The sequence below is a fragment of the Pipistrellus kuhlii genome, unplaced genomic scaffold, assembly GCF_014108245.1.
Source record: "Pipistrellus kuhlii isolate mPipKuh1 unplaced genomic scaffold, mPipKuh1.p scaffold_m20_p_14, whole genome shotgun sequence".
Taxonomy (NCBI): domain Eukaryota; kingdom Metazoa; phylum Chordata; class Mammalia; order Chiroptera; family Vespertilionidae; genus Pipistrellus; species Pipistrellus kuhlii.
The window spans coordinates 19,761,424-19,782,021 of NW_023425449.1; the positions used below are offsets into that span (position 1 = coordinate 19,761,424).

A 20,598-nucleotide genomic window follows, 5' to 3' on the forward strand; every position below is an offset into this window, starting at 1 on the left:
GGGGTGTAGGCAATATTGGTATTTCTGAACAGGTATTTGATTGTCCTAATGCAGTACAAAATCCGAAGATGACTCTTTAGGCTATGAACAATAATACAGATGGTATTTCCATGCAGTAATCTATTAAAAAGTTTGAAGATAAAACACACAAGAGAAGTTGTAGCAGAGCAGAATAGTGTGCTAGAAATTCTGTCAGGTAAATTATTTGCTTTATTATGCTTCATGACTTACCTAGAAGTATCAGTAAATGCAAAGGCCTTGTAATAAGTTTGTACTAGTTTGTTTGATAACTATACATCTTCAAAAGGAGGAGTGAAATATTTACTTCTAACATGACAAAAGAAAATCCATCAACTGGGATGTATGATATAAAACAATCAACCACAAACAATAGAAACGTTCATACACAGCTTGACTCTTTTCATCTCAAACCATGTTTGTCTAATTAAAGTCTCATGCCCTCATTAATGTTATTTACAAATATCTCCTGATCCTGGGGAATACTGGACTTTTGTTTGCCAATAATGGTGACATATGAAAAGGAAACACTAGATGCTGAAACAGTCAAAACATAGTTGACTGGGGAAAAAAAAAATTCTCTCAATGTAGGGGAAGAACTGTCCTTGAGTGTGAAGTTGTGATTAATTCGTGCATTTCTTAAGTATGGAATTCTAAGTATGAGCATTTGTGAAGCAAATGAAACCTTTACTAATGACTCTTGAGGGACCAATTAACACAGTTTGTTAAATTGGAATACTAATTAGGTGAGCAATAGTCTAAATCAACCTAAATGCTTGTTAGTTTGACCAATTATAGGTGCCCAATAAGTGTTTGTTTAAATTCAATAATTCTGTGTCTAGAGGGACTATGCCTGACATGAGTGGCTGAATTGAAAAATATAGGCTATTAGTCTTGAATAAATTATGCATAAATTGGGGCATCTCAACACAACTACCGGAAGGCCAAGGTCATAGAAGTGAGGTCTTATGCATACCTTCCCCCTTTGCTAGATCCTATGCAGTGATATTTCCTAATGTGCCTAGTCTGCTTTGAACCTTTTCCATGACATGAACAATATAATGAAAAGTATAAGAATCTTATAGTGAAATGCCTATGTTACAAAGCAGTTTGGGACTCCCAAACTATTTAGAGACAAATCACGCCGGGGCACACTGTGCTTGCTTGAGGAGAACCCTCCTCCCATTATACCTTTCTGTAACCTCATGTCCTCCTTTCCCACTCAGAAAACCCACTGCTCTCCACTCACCGTATTCTCAAATACTGATTTCTCGGTTCAGACTAACAACTATGCTGTAGCCTTTGATTCAACCACCACACAGTCCTGACTCCACAAAACCAACCCAGAACTGGTCACATCCCCCAGTGCTAGAAAACGCAGAGGCTAGTATTTTCCATGAGCACATAAACAGAGCAGCTCCAATCTACAGTTATAGAAGAGCCTGGGGTGGTGCTGGGGGAGACAGGGGTGGGGACAAGCTGGAGAGGGATTCCAGTTTGTCTTTTGGGTCCCTGAAAGCAGAGGTGGTGAGTCCTTGTGTTAGGAGAACCTACTCTGGTATCAGAAAGAACCACGTGTAGCTGAGGGCAAATTCCCAGTTTGCCACTTCAGCAGTTAGTATTTACTTCAGCTGCAGGTGACAGGAAACCCCCAAATTAAGAGCTTATTTGAGCCGCAGCCATGCTATCTCTGCATCCCAGCTAGCTGGAAGAAGAAACTGCAGGGCCTTTGTTTGCTTTGTTTTCTTTCTTTTCTCTCCCACCCCCCCTAAGTTTATTGCAGTGTAATTATCGATAGTATCTAACAAAACTGCATTTAAGAATACATACAATTTGTGAGTTTGGACATTTATATACACCCATTTTACCATCACCACAATCAAGAAAGTAAAAATATTCATCACCTCCAAGTTTTCTCATGCTGAGTGAAATAAGCCAATCAATGAAAGAGAAACACCACATGACCTCACTCATTTATGGATAATAAAGAACATTATAAACTGATGAACCAAAAGATAGATATAGAGACAGTAAAGCAACAAGCAGACTGTCAATTTACAGTGGGGAGGGGAGGGAGATCTGGGGGAGATAATAGATCAACTGAAGGACTTGTATACATGCATATAAGTACAACCAATGGACATAAAACTCTGGGGAGGGAGGGTATGAATGGGAGGGAGGGAGGGGGCAAAAAAAATCAATAAAATATATTAATAAATAAATAAATAAATAAAAATAAAAAATTATTATTATCCTATAAACTCAATGGAGCTAATATCTTCTGCAAGAGTGTATTATTCCTCCGGAAACTACTGCCTTATCACAGCTAAATTGCATTTGGCTTCTTAAAACTTCTTAAAGACATTTTTAAAAATTTGTTTTTATTGATATTAGAGAGGAAGCGAAAGTAAGAGAGAAATAGAAACATCAATGAAGATAGAGAATCATTGATTGACTGCCTCATGAAGGCCCTCTACTGGAAATCAAACCTGAAATCCTGGCATGTGAACAGGAATCAAACAGTGAACTTATGGGTCATGGATCCACAATCAACCACTGAGAAACAGCAGCTGGGCCTTACTGATATTCTTAATAAATGAGCCCAGGGTCTAACATGTCGAAGAGAGGATGTGGTGGGTCCTCTGAGGAGAAATTCCAGATTTCTCTGGGTCTTCCGGTAGGAGCCATGATTAACTGTGCTGACAACATACGAGCCAAAAATCTGTACATTATTTCTGTGAAGAGGATCAAGGGGCACTGAACAGACTTCCTGCTGCAAGTGTGGGTGACATGGTGATGGCCACAGTAAAAAAGGCAAACCAGAGTCAGAAAGAAGGTACATCCAGCTGTGGTAATTAGACAACGGAAGTCATACCGGAGAAAAGATGGCGTGTTTATTTTGAGGATAATGCGGGGGTCATAGTAAATAATAAAGGGGAAATGAAAGGTTCTGCAGTCACAGGACTGTGTACATTTGTGGCTCAGGATTGCATCCAATGCTGGCAGCATTGCATGATTCTCTGGTGTATTTGTAAAGGAATAACCCATTAAAAATTGGTGACATGAAAAAAAAAGATACTCCCCACAATAATTAGTTCTGCCTGACTCATGAGAGCAGAACTGTTGCCTTGTTTATTGTTTTACCTCCATTTCTAGCAGGGAGCACATAGTAGGTGCCCAGGAAGTATTTGCCACATGGTAACTGCTCACTAAGGAGCTGTAAAAGCACTCTTCAAAATTTCTATAATGGTTCCTATGTCATTTTTAGTAACCATTTCCTATAAAGGCTTATTAATGGAGGGTTCAAAAACTTTTTAAAATGTAATGATTTTGTGTTTATCACCCTTTTCCACATTCTTGAAATTTTTTGTTCTTTTTGAAAATGGGCAGTAAGAGGTAGGTGGACGAATGACTTTAGCTTGTCTTAAGTTTATGTCACTCAGCATGTATTTAGTAACCAACCACCTTCTATTGATATGTGCCAATGACTAAGTTTGAAGAATACAGTAAGGGAATAGAATAGGCATAGTATCTGTTTTATGGAGTTTCCATGCTAGTGTGTGTATAAAAAGATGAGAGGAGCTGAAGCCGGTTTGGCTCAGTGGATAGAGCGTTGGCCTATGGACTGAAAGGTCCAGGGTTCGATTCTGGTCAAGGGCATGTACCTTGGTTCCTGGCACATCCCCAGTAGGGGGTGTGGAAGAGGCAGCTGATCGATGTTTCTAACTCTCTATAAAAAGATCAATAAATATATATATATTGTAAAAGATGAGAGGAAGTCAGAAAGTAACAAACTGAACAATCTATAGCACATCATAGTGATAACAGTCAAATTGAGGAAGGAGAGGGTTAATTTCACACTTAGGGTGAGATGCAAAGCTTCGCGAATAAACAGACATTTGAGTTGGGACCAATAGTAATTCGGGCGTCTGTATCAGGTCCCAGGGAAGCATGAAAGATTTGGAATTTCGTTTTCCAAATTCAAATCGCAGGTTACCAGTTGCAAGCCGTCTGCAACTGAACTAGTCAAACCAGTCCTTCTGGACCTTCCCCCCTACTTGTAAGAAGACAATAACACTGCAAACCTCACAGGCTCCATAAGAGAAAATGCTCAGCAAGGAAACGAACACCGAGGAGTTCTAACAGGAATCCAAAGGGCTGAACACCTGGGAAAAGAGCTCTGGGAAAACCTACTAGCCTCCCACCACTAGCACCGCCTACTCTGGCTGGACTGCAACTTGCGATTGGCTACTTAACCCCGTCCGTCCGAGCCCGCCCAGGCATCCGGTCCAATCCTGGCCGGCTTTGCGCCGAGTGGGCGGTGCCCATGACGTTTGATGACGCGTTACGTCACCGTTGACGGAAGTCACGGCCGCTGTTTTGAAACCCAGCCGCCGGAGTCTCAGGAGCTGCTACCCACGCGGAGGCCGCCGACACCCCGACGCCCACGGGGACCCCCCCCTCCCCCGGACGCTTCTTCCGCGGCCCCGCGGGCCTGAGGCCGCCGCCGCGCCATGGCCACTCCTCCGCTGGCTGCGTCGGGGATGGCGCCCGGGCCCTTCGCCGGGCCCCAGGCCCCGCAGGCCACGCGGGAGGTGAACACGGCCTCCCTGTGCCGGATCGGGCAGGAGACGGTGCAGGACATCGTGTACCGCACCATGGAGATCTTCCAGCTGCTGCGGAACATGCAGGTGGGGAGGGGGGAAGGAGAGAAGGGGGGAAGCGGGGCGACGGCGCCCCCGGCGCGGGGGGCGGGGGTGAGGGGGCCGATGCTTCTGCGAGGTCGAGGGGCGCTGGCCTGGACCTTCCGGGGGACCCCTGAGCGGCTGCGGGGCTGCCCTGGGCAAACTCCAAGTATTGGGTCGCCCCATGTACACTCAGAAGACAGAACATGAGACTGTCTGTCCCCAAGAGTCTGCCAAGCGAAGGCGGTGTCTTCCAGAACGGATTTCTGGAGGATCGACCAAAGCTTCAGGTTCTGGGTTAGAACGGGTTCTCTGGTTGCTAGGCAGACTTGGACCTCTCAAGGTTCAAGTTGGACCTTATCCCGCGACCCTGTTTTGATTACTTTAGCCCTCATCTCATCATCTTCCAGCAGAATATTGTCTGAGGGTCTAAGGCCGCGGTCGGCGAAGTGCGGATCGCGAGCCACATACGGCTCTTCGGTCCCCTGAGTGTGGGTCTTCCACACAATACTACGGCCTGGGCTAGTCGATTTGGAAGAAGTGGCGTTAGAAGAAGTTTAAAAAAAATTGGCTCTCGAAAGAAATGTCAATCGTTGTACTGTGGGTGTTTGGCTCTGTTGACCAATGAGTTTGCTGACCACTGGAAGGAGTTGAATTCGGATTCTGCTCATTATTTTTGCTAAACGGCTCTATTTTTGATGAAACGGGCATGCAATAAAATGCATTTTTTTAAAAAAAAGTTTGGACGTATGTATACGCGTCCTTGTGAAACCATCACCCATTACCGCAAAGGTTCCTCCATGCCCCTTGGGAAGCTTTACTTCTGGCCTTCTACCTTCTGATTTGCCTTCTGCTACCATACATCTCCAGAATTTTGTATAAATGGGGTCATTTTTGTAGGAGTCGTTTTTGTCTGGCGCCTTTCACTCATCATATAGCAGTAGTTCGTTCCTTTTCATGGCTGAATAGCGTTCCATTGTATGACTATATCACAATTTGTGTGTATGTTAATCTGTTGGTTGTTTCCACCTTTTGGAGTCATCATAAAAAATACTTCTATGGATGTTCATCTCCAGATGTTCTGTGAACATGTGCTTCATTTCTCTTGAGGAGGCACATGCGTAGCAGTGGAATTGCTGGGTCATAAAATAAATGTTTAACATTTGAAACTTTTTCAGAGTTCTGCACAACTTGAATTCCCATCCATCAGCAGTGTTTGAGGGTTCTAGTTATGCCTCATCCTCATCAGCACTTGTAATTGTGTGTCGTTTGCTTTGCAAATACTTCTAGCACTCTGTGACCTGTCTTTTCATTCTATTCACATTGCCTTTTGAAGAACAAACATTTTAAGTTTAGATGCAATCCAGCTTAATAATTTGTTTACAGATTTTGCTTAAATGTTGTATCTAAGAAATTTTTTTGTCTAATTGAAGGTGACAGATTTTCTCCTGTTTTCTTCTGCGAGTTTTTCTAGTTTTAGGTGTCACATTTAGGTCTATGATCCACATTTAGTTAATTTTTTAATATAAAGATAGGTGTTGTTACAAGTGCACTTTTTTTCTTTTTTTTTTTTTTGCATTTGGACAGCCAAGGATTCCAACCCCATTTTCTAACCTATTTTTTAAGTTGAATTTATTGGAGTGACTGATTAATAAAGTGATTCAGACTTCAGGTATACAATTCTATAATCCATCATCTGTACATTGTATAATGTGTTCACCACCCCAAGTCCAGTCTCCTTCCATCATCATTTATTTACCTTGCACCTCTTCTACCAGCCCCATTCCCCCCTTTCTCTCTGGTAATCACCATACTTGCTAATGCATTTTTATTTTTTTTTATTTTTTATTTATTTTATTTATTTTTTTATTTTCTCCCACCCATCCCCTCCCTCCCCAGAGCTTTATGTCCATTGGTTGTACTTATATGCTAATGCATTTTTAAATATATATTATTGATTTTTTACAGAGAGGAAAGGAGAGGAATAGAAAATTAGAAACATCAATGAGAGAAACATTGATTAGCTGCCTCTTGCACACTCCCCACTGGGGATGTTCCCGCAACCAGGGTACATGCCCTTGGCCGGAATCGAACCCGGGACTCTTCAGTTCGAAGGTCGACACTCTATCCACTGAGCCAAACCGGTTAAGGCAGCTAATGCATTTTTAATGCTTGCTCATCTTACTGTTATGTGATGTGGATAACATTCTGGTTTTATGGATGAGGATTCTGTGATTCAGAGAGGTAAAGTAACTTGCCCAGAGTTTGTCAGTGACAAGGTAAATTTGAAATCAGGTCGTCAAACTCTTAAAATTCTTGTTCCTCCAGGTGTACTAAAGAGTGGCTTGTTGCCTTTTTTTAAGTTCTTGAGATTTTTTCCTCCCCTCATTTTAAAAGTAATAGAGTTGTTAAGAAGTCTTTGAAGACCATGTCAATAAGCCAGTGTGAAACAATACAAAAGCAACCTAAGATAAGAAATCTTTGGCAATTACTTTAAAATTAATATATTAATATCTAAAATGATTTAAGTATGTATTTAATGATCTCTCAGAATTTAGCAAATACAATTGACCCTTGAATAATGCGGAGTTAATAGGTGCCAACTACCCACACATTCGAAAATCTCCATATAACTAAAAATATATATATATCACTTCATTTTTGATGTTCACATTTTATACCTTATTTTTATATACATAGAAAAGTGCATAATAGACCAAATTCTGGGCTAAATATTCTTTAGATAAAATCCATTTTATATCAGTGTATACACCATATTACATTTAAGTCAGCCCTCCATGTTCATGGATTCCCAACCATGAATAGACAATGCACTTATTTTTAGCATGCTGTATGCATAGTATTGAATTAGGACTGGAGAACTAATAGCTAATATCTTTCAAGTACTTTGTCAGGTACACTGTTGTAAGAGCAATTCTAAGGAGTACTTTTATCTCTATTTCACGGTTAAGGAAACAGGCTTAAAGAGAGAAGAATTTATCCAACATCACATATGACTAGTAGCTTTTCCTGTTAACCTCTTTATAGTTCTAACTTGCTGTCAAACAATTATTAGCATTAAAAGAGAGATAATACACATCTGTGACCAACACAGAAAAAAACAAAACTAAACACTTTCAAAAAATTATGCATAACTAGATTACATGTGGACATATATTCAAAATCAATTTGTAAGGGGCTGACAGTTATTACTTTGTGGCCCTGTGTGAGTTCTGGGGTTGAATTCAGCTAAGCCCCTTTGGAACATATTACAGATCGCTTTGAAAGAAACAATACGGTGTCGCTGCATTTCCAGGAAGCTAGACAGAGTAGGTATAGATAGGACTACATATAACTTTTTTATTGATACATTTTTAGGGTATTCACATTTTAAAAATGGTCTCTTATATTGCTAATCAAGAAGGACACAGTGGCATAAATATAGACTGCTAAGATATTTCAGAGTGTTTTAGAGAAATGGTTCTTTTTTACGTGTCCTTTAGCTTTTTTTAAAATGGGATGAAAATTATGGACTCTCTTCTAAGAAAAATACACATATATACATTTTGAATAAAGTTTCAGGCAGTTTAAGAGATGTTTCCCCAAGGACCCCGCGAATCCCTCCGTAAGAAAGTATTGCTTTGGTTCTGTTTATTATCCTTTACATCTTTAAAACAACTTCTTTGAATATATAATACATTCAAAATTCAGAAATAAAAAAGGACATTACAGTGAACATTCTGCCTTCCAACCCTCTCTGCTAGCTATCTACCCCTTTCTTTGCAGGCAATGACTATTAATGTTTTTTATTACTATTCTTGCATATCCTTCCAGATAGTCTATGCTTGTTTAAGCAAACGGATATGTATATTCTTTTATTTTCATCCCTTTTGCACAGATAACAGTATATTACACATATTTTGCACCTTGCTTTATTCATTTGGTATATTTTGGGGTTTATTCATATTCATACAGAAAATAACTCCTTTTCTTTTTAAAGAGAACAGTAATTCACTACATGGAAATACTGTAATTTATTTAACCAGTTCTCTGGTGAAGGGCATTTAGGGTGCTTTTAATCTCTGTTAGGCTGCAGTGAATAACCTTCTGCATAAATGCTCAAGTGTACCTGTAGGATAAATTCTTAGAAATGGCTATATGCTTCTATAATTAGATGTATTTTGAACAATTGACCTCCATGGGGGTTGTACCAGTTTATGCTGTCATATCCAAGAGCAGTAACTGGGCTCTAACAGAGTGAGTTATATTTTTGGATCTTTGATCATTGGATGGGTAAAAATCTATGTTTTTCCTCTTTGAGACGAATTTGATCATCTCTCTTCATATAGCATTTGCTTCAATTTTTATATCTAAAACTTTGATCCAGATGGAATTTAGGCTAGAATAAAGTATGAGGCATGGCCCTGGCCTTACTTTTTTTTTTTTTTTAAGGTTGGTTGAATAATTTATTTTCTTCCTCATTGATTTCAGATGCTACTTTATACAAATAAGACTGTTTCTGGATGTTCTATTCACTTAGCTGTCTGTCTCTTACCTAATGCCAAACTTCTATTTATTGAGGCTCTATACTGTGTTTACACTTATTTTTCAGAATTGCCCTGGCTATTCTTGCTTTTTTCCACATGTACTTTACATGCTTGTTTAGTTCTGAGAACAACCTGTTCACATTTTTAATAGGCTCATTTAACCTAGAGACATCACTATTATGTTGAGTCTTAATAACCAAGAACATGGAATATCCTTTGTATCCCTAGAAGTATTCTAAGTTTTCATTTTTTATCTTGGAATTTAAAAAATTTATTTCTAGATGTTTTGTCTTTATTGTTGCTATTGTAAATAGGGTCTTTTTTCTTCTTTTCTTTTGTTTTTATATATGAAAAGCAAACTATTGTTTTCTATACTTTAACTTTGTACCCACGTCCATCCTGAATTCTTTTATTGATAGTAGCACTTCCTCATATCATTTGTAGTGATGATTATACCACATCCTTTATAATGTTTTAACATTTTTTCTTTTTCCCCTCTCTAATTGCATTGGCCAGTTCCTCCAGAATAGTGTTCACTAGCAATATTAGTGGTCTTCGTAGACATCCTGTTCTGTTTCTGACTTCATTGAGAATGCTTTTAATGTTTCCACATTAATCATGGTGCTGTGCTGCCTTTTTAACTAGAATAAATGAATTTTACCACACTGGGGAATGTTTAGTACAAGTTTTATATTTATTTTAAGAATGAATATTGAATTTAATTGAAGGCCTTTTTGGTATCTGGGGTATGATCATATATTTATGGGCCTTCATTAGCATTCATGAGGGAGATGATTATTGATGAGCTTTTCAGCTAACTATGTACACTACAGTGTATAACAAGGCTCTTAGGCACTATAATAACTTAGACTCTGCAGTATCAGAACATGTCTCTCATGTTCACTATTTTAACCCAGCTTCTTGGACAGTGCCTGACACATGTAGAATGTGCAATAATGTTTTTGACTGAATTAATTATTCCTTTCTTTTACTAAGTAGGTGAATTTAAGGAGGGTGACTGTTTGCATCCCAAGTGATTTTGTTTTCTTTTGTGAAAAAATCTATTTGGAGTTCTTTTTACATGACACACACTTCTAAGTGAATTTTAAGAATAGATTTGTTGAGAAAATAGCTCATTAAAGTAAAATCAGTTAGACTATACCTTAAAACCTTCTGTTTGTCAGTACTCTACTAAATACAGTGATACAAATATGAATAAGTTCCAGTCTTCACTAACTAGAAAATATGGGCAAAGTACTAAACTTCGTAAATGCTACGGGAAAGGTACTTAGTACTCCCAAACTGGAAACATTTCTTTGATTATTAGTGTTTGTCAAAATTCATAAATTGGAAAGCTTAAGAGAAGTCTACATTGTATTGGGTGTTGAACTTTTAATGCCTTTCTCCTTTAAACTATTTTTACTAATTCAGCCTTTGGTATTTTTTACCACATTTCTTTGAGACACTGTCCTCAGCAAGTTTTAATGCTTAAGAATTTCTGAAAATCCTAACAATATCTCATTCAAATAATTTCAGAAGATCCATCTCTTTATCTCATAAACATTATAGAAAATTTGAAAGTGAAAAAGAAAACAAATTATTCAAGGCTATCTCATTATATCTTTCATCAATTATGTAAGCCTTTTCAGGTTTTTTTTTTTCATGTTTATGGTTTTACCTTGTAACAATAGTGTATCTTATTTTTTTTTCCTCCACTGTATCATGTACTTTTTTGTTTTTCACTTTTCATCTATTTAAAATAAGAAAGAACTGAGGTTTAGAAAAACTGTACTGATCTATAATAGCTATTAGACAGTAAGTAGTTATGTTTTATCTCTTTAATCCCCAATATAAATATAAGGGCAAGTGCTTATAATGAAAGCACCTTGTGTACTAGATAACAGGATGTAAATGTTGTTATTGCTTATGTTAGGATGACTTCACAGATAAGATTATGGGAATAAAATGTAAAGATGTACAAAGAAAGGGAGATTTTGTTCAAGAGTTTCAGGAAGGCACAAAAGGCATATATTTAATTATAAGTTCTAAATAAATAATGATTTCCATTTTCTGTGATTTTATCATTTCATTACATGCATACATTTGGCTTCCTTTGATAAAATTACCAAATTAAAAATGCATAAGCATCAGGACAGTTGATGATCAGAGCAGTTACTTATAATAATTTATTAATAATGTTCAAGTTCAAATCAATTTGCATCTATATCTCCTGCTATATATTATTTTTAAAGAAAACTTTGGTAACAGCTTTATATTTCATTGTGTGCCTTGAGTTTCTTAATTATCAGAGTTAAGGTACCTTGAGATTATTTTGCAACAGGAGCAGCATATTATTACTTTTCTTTTGTTAAAAAATCCTGTCTTCCTTTATTTCTTTTTTTTTCTTTAATTTTATATTACTTTTCACTTCCTAGTTGAGTTCAGCCACTTGGTGCCTTTACGTAATACCCTGTTTCCCCGAAAATAAGACAATGTCTTATATTAATTTTTGCTCCCAAAGATGCGGTAGGTCTTATTTTCAGGGGATGTCTTATTTTTCCATGAAGAAGAATACGGTACACATTTATTGTTAAATGAAAATAAAGGAAATTTATTACCTGTATATGGTATGATAGTATGGTAGTTGTCAACACAAACCAGACAAACTGTGAATCCTACAGTATCAAGAATTTACTCAATTATTCAATGACAATCATGTCATCATCTTCTGGAACATCATCATAACAATCTAATTCCTAAATTTCCTGCTGAATTTCTTGTGACTCCATTTCTTTCAGAATCAGTGTACCAAATCTCTCATGTTTAGCCTGGGGGGGGGGGGGGCGCCTTAATTTTTGGGGGATGCCTTATATTTCACTCAGAAGGAAACCTGTAAGTAGGCCTTATTTTTGGAGGATGTCTTATTTTTGGGGAAACACAGTAGTAGATAATAATATTAAAATTGTACATTCTTAAAGTTATACCTAACAGTATGCCAAGGAGGTGAGAAATGAGCACAATTACTCTTAACTTCTTAAACCTGCACTTGGTTAACTGAGGAACTATTTGCTTTTATGCAGTACTTAAAATTGTGTGCTTGCTAGCTTTACTTATAGAAAGTCTTGATTTTCATTACTTTTTATTTTTGTTGTTTTGTTTTGCCTGATAAGCTCCCAAATGGTGTCACGTACCATACTGGAACATACCAAGATCGGCTAGCAAAGCTCCAGGATCACCTTCGCCAGCTTTCTATTCTCTTCCGGAAGCTGAGACTGGTCTATGACAAATGCAATGAAAACTGCGGAGGGATGGATCCCATTCCAATAGAGGCAAGTTCCAGTGGTAAAGGGGGTGAATGTAAGACATAAACTGGTCTCAGGTGTTTGTCACTGTCGCCCTTCTCACTTTCTCCTACTTCTGCAATATCTCCAGAGTTTGAATTATATCAGTTTTATTTTTGACTGGAGAAGATGAAAATATGATATAAATATATGTATAGAATATATATGTATAGAATTAATACCATGTTTTCATGTTAATAATTTTTTGTATACGAATATATAGGCTTATTAGTGAATTTAGGTTGTTAGAATATGACTGTTATCTGTGGCAAAATTTATTATTGTCAGTGTCTCCTATTAAATCAGTGCATGGTGGGGTTTTTTTGTGTTTTTTTTAGTAGGAGCTTAGTATTGTCAAATGTTTTTTAAATAGTTTAAATGTGAGTTCTTTATGGATAAAAGTTATGTTTTCATCATTAATAATTTAAATTAGCTTAGTGAATCACTTGTTTTAAAATGTATTCTGTAAATTTAACTTTGGATCCTAAATATAGTTTAGTTAATTAGGTATATGATATTGTTAAACATAGCCTTTCCTGTTGACAAGTCATATCTGCCACCCAGAGGTAGCTGGGAAGAGTTGGATGTTCTCTCATTACATATAAAGAATAGTTTCATGTGATCAGTGCTTCTTTTTTGAGTGATCAGCAGGAAGGGATGAACAGAGAAAGTGTAAATGCAAAGTAGCCTGAAAAGAAGTGGTCAAAGGTGTTGGTGAAAGATCAGAAATATGATTGGCAAATTGTCAGAGGCTGCAGAGAAGTCAAGGAAAATAAGGACTGAAAACTTCAGTAGATTTTGCTAGAGAACTGTCAATATATTTGAGCAGCACTGCAGTGAAATGGTAGCAATAAAAAGTCAGATCACAGTAGGTTGAAGACTGAACAGGAAATAAGGAGCTAACAAGTGGCTATCCATCTTTCAAGAAGCTGAGATAAAAATCAAGAGAGGAATGCAGTGGATGGAAAGAATGATTGAGTCAAGGGGTTTGGGGCATTTTCCTTCCACCTGGGAGAGATGAGAACATGTTTAGATGACAAAGGAAGAAACCGTAGGGAAAGGTTGGGAAGCGGATTAGTAATAAAAACAGAACGCAAAGCACAGGCATGAAGACTAACCATATTCAGGAGGAAGGATGAGTGTGCATTAGGAGAGAGGAAGGGAAGAAAGTGGTGTGGGTGAGTCTTACTGCCTCTATGAAGGAATTTGAAGAAGTTTAGCCAGATGACTCCTGGTTGTACCACCTAATTACCTGGATTGGTAATAATATAACATGGTTGAGACTACATGACTCCTGAAGTCTATCACATCTATGAGGAGTTTCATCAAATAAACGTCATCACAAACCATATATATTTATAATTCTGCTAGAAGTTTCATTGCTTTATACATTTTTTTCTCCTACAAAATTAAAATAAAACACAACTTTTTCCTAATCAAAAGAAGTTATGATATCTAGGAATTTGGCATAGGTACTTAGGTTCTAAATAGCAAGTAAATGAGATTTATATCATGCACATCCATGAAGTTTTTTCTAGTATGAATGAAAGAAAGCCTATTCTATCTCAGTGGTCCTTGAATTTCTTAGGTGTGGTAATCACGACTTATGTGTCATAATTTTTGCAGCATGTCACCCAGTGGCTGGCAATTAAGTACTTGTTGGTTTAATGAGTAGGGTATTATTTAACTATATGTAACAATTAGTATTATAACATCTATTTCTCAAAAGAAACCCAAAAACTAATGTACAAAGTGCATTGAAATTATAAACTTATCACGCTGTTATTTTAGACCATCATCTAAGTTAAAATTTCTTTTTATATTATTAAAAGTATAAAAATTGACCTTAACCTGACTAATTGCTATACCAGTGTAATTGGAAATTTTATGTCACATTTTTTACTTTTAACTTGTTTATAACTTCCAGCAGCTAATCCCATATGTGGAAGAAGATGGCTCAAAGAATGATGATCGGGCTGGCCCACCTCGTTTTGCTAGTGAAGAGAGGCGAGAAATTGCTGAAGTAAATAAAGTGAGTGATTAGTTCTGTATATTTTATATTTCAGAATTATTGATAACAATTACAGGGGAGTTTAATGTGACTGGAAAACATAATTGTTAGTTTTTATATTACACCATATGTCAAAGTGAATTTCAGAGTTAAAAATAAGACCTGTAAAACAAAAAATACTGGAAAATTAAAAGAAAAATGTGTATCAAAACTAAGGAGAAAGGAAAAAGATGAGTAGATTTTATAAAATAAAACTTTTTTTAAAGGGGAAGTAAAAATTAAGGTTGTTTCTAGCAGATTTGGCAGTAATGAATGAGCATAAAAAAAACTCAAATACAGAATTGGTAGGCATTAAGGAGGGGATTGGGAACTTAATTTAGATTATGAAGTATAAATTGTGTTTGATAGTTCAGAGATGAGGCATTTATCAAAAAGTTTTATGTATCTATTGATAATCTATGTATTAATTCACATTAGATGTGTCCTATTTATTTTTCTTCTCTGCAAAAAGGGATTTTTTTAATGCATTGACATATATATATAAGTAAAATGCCTTTGTAATGTTAACTATCATTTCAGAGTACCACATATGACATATAGTTCGTTCTCTACCATAGATTTTATATTAAAAATACACATGTAAATTCAGAAAGATACAATTTTTCTAAATATGTATCATTTCTCTTTTCATTTCTTTCATTTCTCTTTTTATCTGATTTGATGGCTTAGAAACAACTTTCTTGATTCTTTTTTAAAAGATTTTTCATATAATCTAAATATGGCAATACTTTGAGTGTATAGTAAAAAATATCTTATTGCCAAGAACTATTAAAAACAGTAAATATAGTTAAGTTGTAGAACATAAAATCAATATACAAAAATCTTGCATTTCTGTATACATTTATAATAGCAACAAAAAGAATAAAATACTTAGGAATAAACGTAAGAGGGTAAGGACTATATACACTGAAAACTATAAAACATGGTTGGAAGAAATTGAAGAAGACACAAAGAAATGGAAAAATATTCTGATTTCATGGATTGGAAGAACTGTTAAAGTGTCCGTATTACCAAAAGCAATCTACATATTTAATGCAAACTCTATAAATATCCCAATGGCATTTCTCACAGAAATGGAACCAAAAAGTCCTCAAGTTTGTATGGAACCACAAAAGAACCCAGATTGCCTTAGCAAGGCTAAGAAAAAAGAACAAAGCCAGAGGTATTGCACTCTGTGACTTCAAACTATACTACAAAGCAAAGCAAAACTGTATGATTTTGGCAGAAACACACACACACACACACACACACACACACACACACCAATGGAACAGAACTGAGAGCTCAGTAATAAGCCCACATTTATTTGGACAACTGATTTTTGACAAAGGAGCCAAGAATATATAATGAAGAAAGGAATGTCTCTTCAATAAATGGTGTCGGAAAAAATATTGGGCAGCCACACGCAAAAGAATGAAACTAGTACACTGTATACAAAAATTAACTCAAAATGGATCTTTAAAAAACTTGAATATAAGACCTGAAACAATAAAATAAACAGAAGAAAACCTAGGCCCCAAATTTATGGATCTTAGTCTCAAAGATTTTTGTGAACTTGACCCCAAAGGCAAGGGAAATAAATAAGCCACATAAAGTAAGTAGCTTAATTAATCCCTCAGTTGACCCTCACTCATTCATTTTCAAAATACTACAGTATCATTGTGAACTTCAAATTGTATAGAACAACACTGAAGGGGTGTGTTCACTATTTAATCTATATAATATACCTGGTTTCTGACTACCTGTGTGACTACAACTACCATAATGCCATGAAGCTTTGGAGCACAAAGGTTATCATCAGTATTTGATGTAAATCATCAGAAGACAGGATGGCTTAGTTTCAGTGATCAGATTTTTGGCTCATATAAATACTTTTCATTTTCTTTTCATATTCTGGATTCCATACCCTAATACCCAAACAAGTGGTTGAGACTATATATTTTGACTATCAGAATGGGTTCTATTTTGCTTAAAACTATTCTGTTGATGGTAAAATAAAATTGAAAGATAATGCGGGTAGTTTTTTAGAGCTGACATATAACTCAGTCCATGCATTTAGAAATGAAAACATTTTTGACCAATTGTCACAGCCTTTGTATGAATATTGAGTTACATGGCATGACTTAGCATAAGCCTATTTTTTTAAGTATCTACTCTGCTCTTACATTCACCTGTTAATGTAGCAAATTAGGCAAAGCTGATGGATTTTGGTAATAACAACTGACAATCTCTGTAAAAATCAACCAGTGGCAAGATTGTATATATTAAATTCTGCATCATGTCATGAAAATTGATTTACAGTTTAACCACTAATAAGCAGAACTGTCAGCTCTGCTGTTGATAGTTTTCATGATGTATTTTGGCTTTAGGTAATTTACATATATGCTAATTTTTATAATTTATAACTTTGTGGCATCTTTGAGAAAAACTATCCAGTGCCTTATAAAGCATGTGGAGCAAAAGTAGTTTATAGTTGTATGTGAAACACAGTTTATTCTTGTTATTTTTTAATTATTATTTTTCATATTAACAAGTATAAACCTATTTTTACCCACCCTATCTATCATACTTAAAAAAAATTTTTAAATATTTTTTTTATTTACCTCCAAAACCCTCTTTCACCTCCCCCTGCAATCACCACACTGTTGGCCGTGTAATTTTTTACTATTGCCTAGAGTTGAATATTACCATGAAAATATACTACAATTTTTAGTTTTCTTACATTATTTTTTAAGAATTAATAAGACTAATTTTTAAAAAAAACAAGTATATCAGAATTTATATTTCTAAACTAGAGGCCCAGGGTCCCTAGTGGCTGCCGGCTGCCATCTGGGACCTCCCTTCCCGGCTGCCTGCCTCCTCAGCTGGCTGGGCCTCCCTTCCCCTGGCAGCTGCCTGGCTTCGCTGCCCGGAACCTTCCTTCCCATGGTTGGCCGGCCACCCCACCCTCTGGTCAAACTCCAGATCGAGGAGACAATTTGCATATTAGGCTTTTATTGTATAGGGCAGTGGTCGGCAAACCGCAGCTTTCAAGCCATATGCAGCTCTTTGGCCCCTTGAGTGTGGCTCTTCCACAAAATATACACGGCCTGGGCGAGTATATTTTGAAGAAGTGGGGTTAGAAGAAGTTTAAGTTTAAAAAATTTGGCTCTCAAAAGAAATTTCAATCGTTGTACTATTGATATTTGGCTCTGTTGACTAATGAGTTTGCCGACCCCTGGTATAGGGTAACTCGCTTCACACTGCCCTTCATTGCTGGTACATGTGTCAGTTTCTTGGTCTCTGGGGTGAAAAAGACTTCCTAGCCATGGTGTTGGTCAACCAGTCATTTGTGCTCTCACCCAGATACTGGGTCCGTTTGGTTAGATGATACTTATGACAACAGAACTTAGAAAGTGGGCCATCTGAAAACTGAACAAGAAGACTGACTAGAATACTGACAGTCTTTTTCTAAAAACCGGTGGTGTAAGTTTTATGATGCTGTCTACTGTACACCATGCCCTGTGTACTAAATGATCATAAGTTGTATCTGACTGTGTTGTGTTAATTTCTCTTTTTAAATATGAATTAAATTGAATTAATATTAAACGTTAAAGTCTCTGTAAATTGCTTTTCTGTTTCCAATAAGAATTACTTTCTCCCTGTTTCTTTGACTGTAGATAGAATTAATATGAGCAGTTTATGTAATCTTGGTTTGCTCTTTAATGATATAAAAATTAATGTTTTTAGGCCTCTTTATAATGAACATGTACTACTTTATGTGGAGGTATTTTAATATAGTTTCTTTAAAATTATTTAAATATATTACTTCCAAATGTAATGTTCCCAAAAGATTACTGAACAGTAATGCTTCTTATTATAATAACTAGTAAACACTCACCAGAAGTTCTCTATTTGTATCTTGTTTTACCCAAGCAGACATTTACCTCATAGGATTTGAGGAAAGGATCCTTAAAAAGAAGTTTATAAACTATAGTCTGGTAGAAACCCAGACACACAAGTACAGAGACATGTGCCGTGGGCATCAGGGCAGCCAGCAAATCTCCGATGTAGGGATTACATTGGGGACTGCCATTTGGTCCTCAGTTTTAAGAACTAGAAGTATTGTAGATTGCTTCATGTTTGGACAAACAGTGACTTATGCCACATTTTTTAAAGACCCATCGTATCAGGGTCTTGTACTTGTGTTATACTTTACTTCCTGCATTGACAGTTCAAATACTTCACGTGAATCAGATCATTTAATCCTCATATCAGCTCTTCCAAAGTGGATTCAGCTATTATTCCCATCTTTCTGATATGGAAACTGAGGCACATAGAGATTCAGTAATTTGGTCCCTGTCATACGTTTAGTGCAGGAGCCAGGTAGAAGCTCAGAGAGTCTGGCTCTTGACCATTCTGTTACACTGCCTCTTGGCAAACCTATATACTTAGGTTTTAGAACAATTAAATACTTTGTTTTCTTTGAAGGTGGAAGTAGACCAGTAAAGGAAGGTGGAGGCTGGCTGAGTTAGAACTCAGTATGCTTTTCAGTGAATATTTGTGGGCAGAAAATGACTGAGATCTGCTTGAAGGGTATACTTGGATTAATTGTCTGGAGTCCAGACTTATGACATTTAGTCTTTTAACTTCATGGTCTTTATTCACTTGTGATAAATTCTTTTGTTTCTCCAGAAACTCAAACAGAAGAATCAACAGCTGAAGCAAATTATGGATCAATTACGAAATCTCATCTGGGATATAAATGCCATGTTGGCAATGAGGAACTAAACTGATATTTACATTTCCTGCTCTACACACATACCATTTTTTCCCCTCAAGTATTTTTTCCTTTTGAAGATTATTTCTCTGTTTATATTCCAGTCACTAGAACTAAAGTTCCTGTTTTTTTACATTGTGGTTTTACATTAAAGTATTCATTAGCAGTCTTTTGTTTAAGCTATTGATTTTGTGAAAAATTATAATAATAAACTTTGACAGGGTTTGTGTTTGGTTAATCTTTGTGAATTGAATAATTGTGTTTTAAAAGCAAAGTAATTAAGTTTTGTAAATAAATTTTTTAATTTGATCAGTGGTGGTTTTGCTCATTTCATTATGCTTTTAGGAGAAATTTAAAAGTTTAAACATTTTTGCAGATGAAAATATCAATCTGGTACAGATTAATTAAAGTTAAATATGTAATTTACCATTTCAGCTCAATTTTTTAAAATTCCGTTTGAGTCCTAAACAAGTTAAAATGAGAAAAACAGTTAATTCGTATATTGCTGTAAATAGATGAAACTTCCTTTTACCATGTTTTTCCAGTGTCTGGTCTAAATTGGAATGATCTGTCTCGAAAAGGAAACAGTTTGGGGCTGGCGCAAACTGAAATCACGACTGTGTGCTTGTTGCCTGCTTTAGGCCAAGGAGCAGTCCCCTATCTGAGCTTTCAGGTGCACCCTAATATCGATTGCATTTTGGACACAGTACATTTTTAAGTTTCAAATGAGATCGATAGCTCTAAATGACAAGTGCCTTTGTAGACTAGTAGTTGGTCAACAGTAGGTTCTTTATAGGTCTGCCTACAGGCTGGTTGCTCAGATTACAAATACCCTCAAGTAAGAGAATCAGACTCTTCCCAGGAAGGACTTTTCCAGCCTGATCCAGAAGCCTCTAGGTTCCGACTCCAGGAAATTCTGCTATTTGACTTCTCTTGTGTATGGATTACGTTTCTCTGGAAGGTTACACAGGAAATGGCTCCCTCTGGGGAGGGTACTCAGGTGGTTGTATACCCTCTGGTACCTTTGGAATGCTGCTATATGTGTAAATATTGCATATTCAAAAAAATGGGTAAAATTTCATTTTAACCTGAGCAGATTCCCACAAGTAGAATTCTAAGAAGCGAAGCAAAACCATGGGCATCGTTTACCCTCTAAACATTCGTCAAAGCAAGCTCT

General features: G+C 36.5%; 1 protein-coding gene and 1 pseudogene across 2 annotated transcripts; both read left to right on the forward strand.

The window, feature by feature from the left end:
• The first annotated feature begins 2,632 nt into the window (after nt 1-2,632).
• Nucleotides 2,633-3,092, forward strand: LOC118718522 (annotated as a pseudogene).
• A 1,275-nt stretch (nt 3,093-4,367) lies between these two features.
• On the forward strand, nt 4,368-19,659 carry MED30 (mediator complex subunit 30). 2 transcript variants are annotated; one of them, XM_045581390.1, is made up of 4 exons: nt 4,368-4,709; nt 12,421-12,579; nt 14,522-14,623; nt 19,337-19,659. In XM_045581390.1, exons 1-4 carry the CDS (start codon nt 4,533-4,535, stop codon nt 19,430-19,432), a joined length of 534 nt encoding a protein of 177 aa, XP_045437346.1. In that variant the 5' UTR covers nt 4,368-4,532; the 3' UTR covers nt 19,433-19,659. The 2 variants fall into 2 exon arrangements, with proteins under 2 accessions (XP_045437346.1, XP_036292723.1); XM_036436830.2 differs by having other exon boundaries at nt 4,370-4,709; nt 14,519-14,623.
• The last annotated feature ends 939 nt before the right edge of the window (nt 19,660-20,598 follow it).